Source organism: Babylonia areolata, chromosome 4 (genome assembly GCF_041734735.1).
Source record: "Babylonia areolata isolate BAREFJ2019XMU chromosome 4, ASM4173473v1, whole genome shotgun sequence".
NCBI classification, from domain to species: Eukaryota; Metazoa; Mollusca; class Gastropoda; order Neogastropoda; family Buccinidae; genus Babylonia; species Babylonia areolata.
This window is the reverse complement of record NC_134879.1, coordinates 44780496-44793657: the sequence shown is the minus strand read 5'-3', so window position 1 is coordinate 44793657 and position 13162 is coordinate 44780496. Positions and strand designations below refer to the sequence as shown.

Sequence of the window (13162 nt, the reverse complement as noted above, 5' to 3'; positions counted from 1 at the left end):
CTTCAAACTATCGCTTTGGGAACCAGGCTTTCGAAAAAGACATTCCACAGCTATTGTTACTGATCCTCTACGCTGCTGCCATCATTCAACCACTGACATAATCTTCTTCTGACAGTGGTTCTTTTGGCTATACACAGCTGAAACCAGATAACACATTGTCGAGAAATCTGCTGGGGGGAAAAAACACAACTATCTTTAAAATGGTGTTTATGAGAGACCAAGAGAACTCAGAACTCAGAACTCGAAAAAAAAATTTATATTATTATTTTTTTTTTTTAATTCAAGGATTAAGATTTTGGCCATGGCCCATTCTTCCAAACTGTCCTTGCTAGTCTACACCAGTTACAATAGCACATATATATTTAATGAAAAGGGGAGAAAGAGATAATTAAAAAGAGAGAAAAAAAAGTCCTACAGAAAGAATATGATAAAGAACAGACACACGCGCAAACACACACACACACACACACACACACACACACACACACAGATTGACAGAAGGGAGAGAGAGGGGAAGGGGAAGAGAAATGTGTCACCAGTATCGACAAGCGGATGACTAAAGCCACATTGTTGTTATCATCACAGAGAGAGACAGGGAGACAGCGACAGAAAAGTGGCAGCAGTGAAATTTTAATTACTGAGAGAAAAATGTATGAGCGGAAAAAAATTGCGTCTTAGTTGTTGTTTTGTAATTATTTCATCATTCTAATTTTCCAAATGGAATGAAAACAAAACGAAACAAAGCACTGCATTCTTTTCAAACCACGCAGTTGTGTTCATAATGATGTCAATAAACATGAATAAATCATTTAAACACATTCACCAAACATTCGTTTGTAAATACGCTTAATCACAACATTACAAAGGAGAGACAGACATAATATTTTGAAACAAGGGTGTGACTGCGATGACAATTACAAATTCATTAGATGAGACACCCGGACACACCACACAGACACACACCCACACCACACCACACAGACACAGACACACACCCACACCACACCACACACAAAGAGTGGGGGAGGGACAGGATAGCAAAATCAGAAAGATCACAGCACACAGCAGCCCAACGAAGTGCACCTCTTCCAGCTTAAACTATGTAATTGTTCCCCAAAGCCATTTCAACACTACCCCATAGTGTTCTGTAGTGTTATTCTTATTATTGGTTGTTGTTTTTTGTTGTTGTTGTTTTTAATTGCCTCTCTTGAGTATTAGGTAAACTGGATGAGTCCACTAGCCGTGTGGTGGTTGTGCTATTGTGTTTTACAGTCACTTTATGAAGAGTGGAGACCTGTGTGTACGTGCATATTTCTGTGCGTTGCGTGTGGGGGTGGGGGGTTGGTAGTTAAATGCTGAAAGAACTGGCAGGGCTGTTACGTGCATGGTATTCAGATTATTACTAAATGCCCTATATGCAAAATATTTTGAAAATATTGAATGCATTTGCAAGTGTCGTTTAACGGTAGAGCACGTTTTAACCCGCTGTTTAGAAATGAAACCTTTTTTTTTGCCTCCAGAAATTATTGAACATGTGTTACTAGTTTCAAAATTTAATTGTTTTTGGAAAAGGTTTACATATTTCAAAATGTTCTTTATTAATTTTAAAGTCAGCTAGTTATGTCTTAAATAGTCCAGCTGGTTGTTATTGTAGGTCCCCACAAAATCCTCTTTTCAAATAACAATCTATATTAGTATTGCAAACACTGTTTGATGATTGATTAATTTTGTGTCCAAATCCCGCTTCTTCCATCTCACACACACCCTTCCGATATTACGTTTTTCTTTCTCCAGTCACTGACACTCACCCTCTCCATTCTGCATTTTATACTCTGTCTTTTCCACATTCTGTTGTCTCTCTCTCTCTCTCTTCCTTCTTCAGTCCCCTCCCCTCCCCCCTCCACCTCAACCCACCCCCTTTTTCAGTTGAATAATTCTTCCCCTGCCATTGATTTTCAGAAATGATGATTTCTAAGTAAAATTAGTAAAAACAATGATCATGATGATAGAAATAAGAATAATATTAACAATAATAATTTCATCAATACCATCATTTATTTTCAATCTAATATCATCATCTTTGATGAACAGACTATAAATAAATAAACGAAAGTCTGGTTGTGTCGGGGGGAGGGGTGGGGGACATGCGTAAACCACAACTGTTTTCTGTAACTTTTATGTGGAGTGGCCGATGACTGTCAGTATATCATTTTAACACCCCTTGCGCAAACCAAATTAATGCTGCTTCTGCTTAATACCATCATCACAATTATCACATTGTTGCAACTGCTGATGCCTCGTGCACTTATCACATCAGTCTCGGTCCTGTATTTTCCCCATGTCCTTTCCTTTTTCATTATCTTCACACACACACACACACACTTTTTTTTTACCACTATCTCCATTTCCCCGGAAATCGTTATCGTCTCCAGTGCACTAAAGTAAAAAAGTTACTTTCCCCCCCGTAGCATCTCTTCACTCCGTTGCTCCTCTCCTTATTAACTCACCGAACCTCCCAACCCCTGATAATGATCATGACCCTGCGTGGGCCGGCTGAGCCATAAATCAAAAAGGAAATCATTCACCACGTGCCGCCCCCTCCCTCCCGCCATCCCCCTTGACCCCGACCTCCCCGACCCATGTATGATAGTCAGTCGTGTCCGACAATGACCATCAAAGCAGCAGAGGAGGCAACTGCTGTCCCGACTATCTGGGCTAGAATTAGATTATAGCGGAGAGTGTCTTGCCCAAGTTACATCCCCAACCTCTCGGCCAAGAGGTTTTTAGGACAGTCGGCGTTGGGATGGTTCCCACAGGCTGCAGCACTAAGAGCCAGTGCAATGTTGCCTCCTGGTCTAAGAGTCATAGTCCACCACAAAAGACAAAGCTGTAAATGACTTGCCATTTCAATGGAGAAACCATTGATGATACAGCTCTCACTTTGCTGCTGGCCGAGTTGTTAACTTATGTCAATGGAGAAACCATCGATGATACACCTCTAACTTTGCTGTTGGCCCAATTGTATAAGCTGAGTGTTGGGCCCCGACCCTGACTCCTGTGTGGACATTGAAGACGAGGGTTGCATGCACACAGTTTTCCTCAACCCAGGCAGACTACGTGCAGATGCAGGATCTTCAGAGCCGGTTCGCCTCGCCCAGCGTCATGGACGTCAAGATGGGCCTCAGGACCTATATGGAGAAGGAGCTGGAAAAGGCCCTCAAGGAACCCACGCTCAGAAAGGTGTGTGGGGCGGGGGTGGGGGACTGAAGGGAGACGGACTACTTGTGGGAGAGAGGAACGGGGTGTGGGAGGAGGAGTGGACAAAACGGAGGGAGGGATACAGATGTTTAATCAGATACAGGCCTTGGCCCCATACTGAACTTGGGGCTAATACAAAAGAACATAATGCATAATTTTCACTAACAAAACGTAGCAGTTAACAGACATAAGGTCTGCAAACGAATATTAAGCGACTGCAGTGCGTAGCCCTTGCTTACCTCATAACTATACATAGCTAAATTAAAGACTCATTTCTTGAAGGGGGGATACAGGGAAAGATAGAGAGAGTGAGGGGGCGGGGGGGGGGAGATGTTAGGAAAAGAGGGGACAGGGAGCGGGAGGGAAAAGGGATGGTCAAGAGGGAGGGTGGAAGAGAGGGGGAGAGAGAGAGAAAGAGAGAGAAACGAATAGCCAAGAGGAAGGAAGGGATGATCAAGAGGGATGGAGAGAGAGAGAGAGTCAAACCTGAGTGCACGTTGCCTTGTTGCCCTCCTGTTCGAATACACTACCAAAATAGATATCATGCCCGAAATATTCGGATTCAGATTCGGACTCAATATTCTGTTGATAAGGTCATACTTACAGTCCCTTATATAAACATAAGAGACAAAAAGGAAGACCAGAAAGTCGCAAATCAGTATAGAACGAACAGTTATAATACAACAAACCTACGACGTTTAAACGCTCTGCATATGCACATAGACACATACACATAACTAGCTGCCTTGACTTTTGCACCGACCATTCGCGATAGTCAGGTCTTGAGAGCTACAAGAGAAAAAAAAAAAAAAGACAGAAGTTAATTCTTAGTCCGACCGGTGTGCCTGTATATGTGTGTGTGTGTGTGTGTGTGTGTGTGTGTGTGTGTGCATGTGCTTGCACGCGCGTGCGCTTGTGTGTGTGTGAGTGCTTAAGTACGTGTGTGTGTGTGTGTGTGTGTGTGCGCACGCGCGTGCATGTGTGTACGTGTACGTGCATGTGTGTATGCGTGCAATGTCCTAAGGGCGTGTGCCACGGTGTGTAAGCGTGAGTGCAATCGTACCCCCAGCCTAGAAGTGAACGTGCTGTTTGGCCAGGACCTGTACGAAAAGATGGTGAGTGTGGACCCCGAGGCGCCCTCCCCCGAGGAGAGAGAGATGGGGGCCATCACCAAGACCCGATACCTCAGGTTCCGTGATGACATGAGTTCCACATCTTCCCTAGGATTCCGGATTGAAGGCATCAAGGTGTGTACAGAGACAGAGACAAAGAGAGAGAGAGAGAGAGTGTGTGTGCGTGGGTGTGAGAGAGAGAGAGAGAGTGTGTGTGAGTGTGAGTGAGTGAGAGAGAGAGAGAGAGAGAGAGAGAGTGAGTGTGAGTGAGAGAGAGACAGAGAGAGAGAGAGAATGTTTCTGTATCCTCCCTAGGATTCCGGATTGAAGGCATCAAGGTGTGTACAGAGACAGAGACACACACACAAACACACAGAGAGAGAGTGTGTGTGTGTGTGTGTGTGTGTGTGTGTGTGTGTGTGTGTGTGTGTGTGAGTGTGAGTGTGTGTGTTGGCCAACGCATGCACCTGCTTGTGTGTTTCGGTGTCTTTTCACTGCGTGGAATTAGATTGATCTTAGATTCATTAATTTTTTGGCACCTTCTAATAAATACACTGGATTGCAACATTCGCTTCTTTATGGCTTTCAATCCTTTTTTCTTGTACCTTTTCTAAAACATGCTTTACCAATTAACGACCAGATCAGTTTCAGTTTCAGTTTCAGTAGCTCAAGGAGGCGTCACTGCGTTCGGACAAATCCATATACGCTACACCACATCTGCCAAGGAGATGCCTGACCAGCAGCGTAACCCAACGCGCTTAGTCAGGCCTTGAGAACGACCAGAAGGATCTTTGTGTTTCACTGTGGCTGTGTGTGCACACGTGCACATTGGTGTATTCAAATAAACCTTTTTCTTCTTAGTTCCGTGACAGTAATGAGCTTTGACATCAAAATGTGATGGCTGCTTCCACAGACATCGGCTATTGCCTCCAAGGACTTCAAGAAAACAAGGACCCCTGAAGACGTACAGAAGGCACTCAATGATTTCGTGGGAAACAACACTGATGCCTTGGTAAGCACATGAGCATGCATGAGAAATAACAAAAATAACCACCATAATAACAAAAATAACGATGACGATGATGCTGATGGAGAAGAAGAATGGGAATTATCATCATCAGGCAAAATCATTTCTTCCCGTCCACTCCTCTTCGGTGTGACTGGCGGAGTGAATGTCCACGCCTTGTTGTGAGCACTACTAATTCCGTCTTGAGGGGGGAATTGTGGATATTGCCAATATTATCATCAACATCACCATTATGGTCATGATATTGTTATGGAAATTATAATAATAATAATGATAGTACAAATCGGATATACCTGACAGGCAGCAGATCTTGATGAACTGTATATATTAGGCAAGGTCTTTTTGTGGATACTTTACATTCATACAAAAAAGGGGGCGTGACATAGTATGGCGACAAAACAGCACTCTCTTTGGAGGACTGCAAGAGCAAGTCTGATGAGTTTCACAATATTCAGTTAAGTCTGCAGATGGAAGAGGCGAAGAGAGGCAGAACGGAAACTATACTTAGAAATAGGACTTCGGTATCTCAGCAAACTATTCTCATCGCCGTAAAAGTTCGTCAGCGTATCTTGTGCACTGTCATTTTATTTTCGCACAATGATGACTGCAACGAAGCAGACATTTCACATTCTGTGTGTGTGTGTGTGTGTGTGTGTTTCTAGAGTAATGGCCCATTTCACTTTAACAAGAACCAAGTCTGGGAGTGATGATTGGAAAGGTTTCCATTCAACGCACACATTTTCTCACACCATGCACTTACCTAAAGAAGATTTCTTCGCCAAGATTGACCACCCATGTCGACCTCCTCTGACCTTTGCACGTGATACAGCGCCGACACAACAGGTGAAATTGTCATGGCGGCAAATAGTGTTATTCGTTGAAAGCAAATGTTTGTCGCACCACATCAAACGCAGACCACTGGATGGGTAGACTACTGAGGAGTAAAAATGTTCACTTTTCCACAGTACTAAAAGTTAATGTTGTAGGAGACTGGCCATTACTTACACAGAAACTTCATGCAATACATTACAGAACTCAGGTGCTTGAGCGTCTTGCTCTGCCGTTCTCTCATGTGGGTACAGAACAGAGCAACCTTGGCCTTCATGACGTAACGGTTTCATGTGCAGCCACTGCACAGGGTACAGCCAATCAGACAAGATGTGTGTGTGTGTGTGTGTGTGTGTGTGTGTGTTCTTTGGAGATGAAAAAAATGTTTGGGGTGCGCGCTCATGTTATATGCTATTTGTTTCAACAAATAATCAACGATCATTCAAATTGAATTTCCCAACTCCCAGCCTGAGTTCATGTATATGACGAATAGAGCTAGATATATCCTTTCGTTTTTTGATATTTCAACATGCTTAACTTTCCGGTCTCCAACATGGTTTAAAAAAAAATAATTTATTATCATTATTATTATTTTCATCATAATTGTTATTATCCAGTTTTGTTTGTTTATTTATTTATTTATTTATTTAAGGAAGACAGCTCCATGTTCAAAGTGTGTTCAGCGCTGAAAGAAAGCGTTCTTAAATTCGCAAACGTTTTGCATGCTCGCCACATTCCAAATACACGTCCATCTCCCATCAATATATAATTATAATGCTGTATTCGATTCCAAACTGAAAGCTACACGTAAAACGTTAAACTCAGTTGTCAGTCGACATACACAACCAGGTTTACTGTTGATCTACTGTAGGCTGCACGTAAAGCGCTATAGTTTCTTGGCCATCAGCTTTCAATCGTAGTCTGACAGATTTCAAGAAGTATTAGAGAATTCAACAAATCACGGTTATTCTTGGAAAACACAAATCATGCTGAAGATTTTTATTTTCGGTGATGGCTACTAAATAACAAGGTTCAGAAATGTCTACATGCACTGATACACACAGATTACATACGTTACATTTCACACCTTTTTACACGCCCATACACACACACATACACACTGGCACGTGCGCACACACGTGTGCTCACAAATACACAACATATATGACACATACCTACACATTCACAATCTTAGTCTGTATTCACACCACATCAAAAGAAGAGAACACTGTGTAGGCCCGCATACTTCCTGCATTCTTTTTTTCAAATTCAGTTCTTTGTTGTCACCGCTTGTCGAACTCCGTTGCTGGTAATTACAATTAAGCTGACAGTCACCAGCAATACTCAGTGTTTCTGATGCAGAATATTACCACTTAGATTAGTTCAACATTGGCATGAACATTGCCAAAGAATATTGATTCGTCCCTTTCACACAAATATATATTTATCTACACACACACACACACACACACACACACACACATATATATATATATATATATATATGTGTGTGTGTGTGTGTGTGTGTGTGTGTGTGTGTGTGTGTGTGTACTTTTGTTTTCGGTTTCATGCTGGCAATCTCTACGTGTGCTTCTGTGATCTTTTCTGGCAGGAAAAGTACATCACCTTGCTACAGGACCTGAAAAAGCAGCAAGAATCTTCACAGTTCTTTCGTTCCCACGAAGTAAGACACATATAACCCCTATTTGTCTGTTTGAATAGTGAAGCCCCCCTCTCCCCCACCCCCCCACAATTCGTTTTAATTTTATAAATCAAAACTATTTTATTCAAATACAACTGAAAAAAAACCCTGAAAAGTGGAAGGAAGGGAGGAGCGAAATTGTGATAAAAAAAAAAATAATGCAAATCAAAACACTGACACACTCCATTTGTTTGCAGTTGTTTTTCCTGTCCTCTTTCTTGACTGTCCATCAAAGTGCAAGAACTGGTTTTTTTCTATTCCTTGTTTGTTTTTCCATTGTTGGCAGTATTGTGTACAAATAATGGAAAGGCCCTTGTTTTTTTGCTGTGGCTGCAGTAAGTTCCTGCTGTTCATCTGTGCATAATCATAGTCTATCGTTTACGCTTATCTGCCTACACTGTCCGTGAGGGCCCGGCTTTGTGATTCCCATTCACGCCCTGAAGTCCAGTCATTCGGATGAGGTCCTGTGTGCAGCACACTGAAGAAATAACCCAAGTCAATGAAAGGGTTGTCCTTTGAAAAAAAAAATTATGTGGGAGAAATCCACGCTGATAGGTACACAAAGGCACAGGCATGCACTCAAGGCCTGACTATGCGCGTTGGGTTATGCTGCTGGTCAGGCATCTGCCAATCTAATGTGGTGTAGTGTATAATTACTATGGACTTGTCCAAACGCAAATACGCTTCCTTGTGAAATTGAAACTGTTAACTCCTCTATCATGGTATATACCCATAATATAGTGTGTCTATGTTGATACTTTCACAAGTGGACCAAACCACAGACACGGTATGTCCAGACTGTCCAAAGACAAACTAAATACAAGAAGAGGATACTGAAAGCTTTTGATAATAGTCATTGTTGCCATCACACTCACCATCAACAGCTTTTATCTGGTGATTATATTATCATTATCATCAACACCATTATAATTACCATCTTCATCATTGTTATCATCATCAATATCATTATTGTCATCGTATCATTGTCATCAACATCATTATAATTATCATCATCTTCATCACTATTATCATCATCAATATTATCATTGTCATCATCATTATCATTATTACTTTTTAACATCTGTATGCAGATGATCATCATTACCTTTAAACACCTTCGTGCAGATGATCATCATTACCTTTAAACACCTGTGTGCGGATGATCATCATTTCCTTTAAACACCTTCGTGCAGATGATCATCATTACCTTTAAACACCTGTGTGCGGATGATCATCATTTCCTTTAAACACCTTCGTGCAGATGATCATCATTACCTTTAAACACCTTCGTGCAGATAATCATCATTACCTTTAAACACCTTCGTGCAGATAATCATCATTACCTTTAAACACCTTCGTGCAGATGATCATCATTACCTTTAAACACCTGTGTGCGGATGATCATCATTTCCTTTAAACGCCTTCGTGCAGATAATCATCATTACCTTTAAACACCTGTGTGCAGATGGTGGGGAGTTCCCTGCTGTTTCTCCATGACAGTGGCGGCAAGGCAGGGTTATGGATGATTGACTTTGCCAAATGCAGCCCCCTGCCCGCAAAGGTCAGCGTGGACCACAGCTCTCCATGGCTTCCTGGTGCCAACTATGAGGACGGCTACTGGCTCGGTCTTAACAATCTGACCTCAATATTCCAGAAAATTGCCGCTTCTAAACAACAGGGACCAAAATGAGGGATGTATTTTCATTAGTGTTGGTCTGAACAAACTGACATCTGTATTTTAGAACATTGCCGCTTCTAAACAAACGATGGCAAAATGAAGGATGTGTTTTCATTAGTGTTGGTCTGAACAAAGTGACATCTGTATTCCAGAACATTGCCGCTTCTAAACAACTGGTGGCAAAAAGAGGGATGCGTTTTCATTAGTGTTGCATGTTGGTCTGAACAACAAACAGACATCTGTATTCCAGAACATTGCCGCTTCTAAACAAACGATGGCAAAATGTGAGATGCATTTTCATTAGTGTCAGTCTGAACAAAGTGACATCTGTATTCCAGAAAATTGCCGCTTCTAAACAACAGGGACCAAAATGAGGGATGCATTTTCATTGGTGTCGATCTGAACAAAGTGACATCTGTATCCTAGAACATTACTGCTTCTAAACAATTGGTGGCAAAATGAGGGATGCGTTTTCATTTGTGTCAGTCTGAACAAAGTGACATCTGTATTCCAGAAAAACTGCCACTTCCAAACAAAAGGGAACAAAATAAGGGAGCCGTTTCCATCAATGTCGGTCTGAACAAACTATGTATTACAGAAAATTGCTGCTTCTAAACAATTGATGGCAAAATGAGGGAGGCGTTTTCATTAATGTTGGTCTGAACAAACTATGTATTCCAGAATTGCCGCTTCTTGTAAAAAAAATAAAAATAAAATAAAATAAAATAAAATTCGTATCAGGCAATAGTCAATGAACTTGAAAATGTCTTTGAACACGCACTTATGTACACAAATCATCCTGGGGCTTCCATAACTCCTGAAAGTCACTCGCACCTTATTTAATTGAGGACAACGGGTATGAACTTGTATGTATGTTTTCTTGATTGGATGGATCTTTCCTGCCTCTTCCCCTTTTTGATTGGTGTTACCGATATAGTCAACATCACGCTACTTGTCCCAAACCCAAGCAGACTGCCTCCATGATTCAGGTCTCCGAAGATTCATGCCACCAAGTGGTCTTCATCTCGAGTGCCCATTCTGCACTCCAGGCCCTGGGGAATGAACCCCAACCCCCCATTCCCACCCCCGCCGTTTCTAGATAGAAGCTCTGCAACAGGTTGGAAGATCCAGAAGAGCTGTCCTCCAGTGGATCCCAGCCCACTGTGGAGTCCCAGGAAAATGAGAGGGCAGATGAGATTTAATAGAAGCAGGAACCCAGGAACACAAAGCAGACAGCAGTGTCCTCCACTGTAAAAAGTGGAACATCAACATGAAGCCATTTAAAAAAAAAAAACAAAAAAAAAAAACCACCATGAAAACACAATCTGTCCAGAGAGCAAAAAGTGATCCTGTGAGGCTCTGAACCGGCCACAAACTGACTCAACGCTCACATGAACAAACAGTCCAAGCTGGCGCCCTTACCACCCTGACCCTGCAGTCAAGGAAAGCAGACAGCTGACCATGTCCTTCACAAAGTGCCCTCCACATCAAGAACGACAAGCGGTATGGCCAGTTGCAACAACTCCACCAGGGACCAACATCTATGGCAGCTGACAAGACGTGGAGAAGACAGTTGTTTGTCACCACATGTGGACCCACCGTGTGACAGCAAACAAAAAGAAAACAGCTGACCCCTCTCTCTCTCTATCAGTTTTATTTATATTTGTTTTTTTTTTTATCACAATATATTTCTCTGTGTGAAATTTGGGCTGCTCTCCCCAGGAGAGCGCGTCACGACACTACAGCACCACCCATTTTTTGTATTTTTTCGTACATGCAGTTTTATTTGTTTTTCCTATTAAATGGATTTTTCTACAGAATTTTGCCAGAAACAACACTTATGTTGCCGTGGGTTCTTTTACGTGTGCTAAGTGCATGCTGCACATGGGACCTCGGTTTCTCGTCTCATCCGAATGACTAGCGTCCAGACCACCACTAAAGGTCTAGTGGAGGGGGAGAAATATCGGCGGCTAAGCCATGATTTGAACCAGCGCGCTCAGATTCTCTCGCTTCCTAAGCGGACGCGTTACCTCTAGGCCATCACTCCACATTTAAGATGTAGCTGGTTGGTTTCCAGCCTGGAAGCAGTGCATGTATAGCATTTTTGTGGAATAATAGGATTCGTTTTGAAGAAATGTGGCTATGAAAGTGATTTTATTCTCTAGAATCACCTATAACAATCTTAAACTGAACTGCGGGCATAAAATCACAAAATAATGTATCTTTATTTTCCATTTATAAACAATTATGACAGAAGCACAGACAATGCACCATTTCATATACTATGTAACTATAAAAAAATAAAGTTCCAGTATAGTCATCACCTGTTTCAGTTTATGAAAATGTTCTGAAATACCTTAAATTGTATATTCCATGCTCTGTATCCAAGGTTTAGATGTTCTGAAGCAGGAGAAAGCTGTACACAAAATAGATGCAATAGCTTTTATACTTTGGTGATTATCCATAATTTTCCAATCTGCCTTTCTCCATTAGTGTCTTTTGTTTCATCAAAAATGACAGCCTAAAAATAATAAATATACTCTTTTTTTTTTTTACAGGGCAGTCTTTACCAACTGCATTTCATCTTTATTCCCAAACAATCCTATTACTTTACTGCATGAAAGAAGATTTACTGCAATCAGGGGGCTCTGACAGTATTTAAAAAAATACTACCAGTTATCTTCAGAAATAGATTTTTGTCTTGTGATCTCGTCAGGATGGGATGGACGGTACAGGGGTGGGCACTTCCTCCATCCTTATTCAGGTTTCATTATCATTATTGTTGTTTTCTTGTTTTAGGGGTCTTTTTTGTGCAATTGATTGATGCAAGCTTTTTATGCGACCAGTTTTCAGGCCCCCCTTTTGACGTGGAAACAAGGCTCGTGTTGGACATGTGATGATGTCAGAGCTGATGACTAAATGTCCTGCTGGTTGTGTCCACTATCTTGATCGATAGTACTTGCCTTGCAAGATCTCCCCAGATTTTTACTTTTCTTTTTTCCTTTTTGGGGGGAGGGGGTAGGGCTGGAAGTGTTGGAGAAGACAGCAATACTGGGAACTTTGTACAAGTGTTGCAAGATCTCCCCAGATTTTTACTTTTTTTTTCTTTCTTTTTTTGGGGGAGGGGGTAAGGCTGGACGAGTTGGAGAAGACAGCAATACTGGGAACTTTGTACAAGTGTTATACAGACTTATTGGGGTGAACAAGGTTGGACATATCAATCTTAAAGGAACTGTTTTCCTGTATTTTGTAAGCGGGCTTCCTTCTGCCTTCCACTTCCTGAATGGACTTTTACTCAATACAGCCTTTTCCCCTTTTTTATCCCCAACTCCTGGGTATATTGCTGCTCTGCCTTTACTAAATGGTATATGAAGAGTATTTCAGTGTGCATTCTCCATGATTCACCAAATACCTACATGGATTTGGGGGATCTTCAACATGTGCTGCCAGAACTCAGTCCTGAGCTTCTAATGCACTAGCAGTTTTGCTGCTGCCACACGGTGACTCATTGCCTATCACCAGCCTTACTTTTCAACAAAGCCTTGCCTGGAACTTTA

General features: G+C 41.8%; 1 protein-coding gene across 1 annotated transcript in view; it reads left to right on the top strand.

Moving 5' to 3' along the window:
* Window positions 1–12658, top strand: part of LOC143281707 (inositol-trisphosphate 3-kinase A-like) — a 30395-nt gene extending 17737 nt beyond the window's left edge. The window contains exons 5-9 of the mRNA XM_076586969.1: window positions 3113–3240; window positions 4356–4505; window positions 5284–5382; window positions 7838–7909; window positions 9393–12658. Coding sequence (XP_076443084.1) covers window positions 3113–3240; window positions 4356–4505; window positions 5284–5382; window positions 7838–7909; window positions 9393–9617 — 674 coding nt within the window. The 3' untranslated portion in view covers window positions 9618–12658. The remainder of the gene's footprint in view (window positions 1–3112; window positions 3241–4355; window positions 4506–5283; window positions 5383–7837; window positions 7910–9392) is intronic.
* Window positions 12659–13162: the final 504 nt, after the last annotated feature.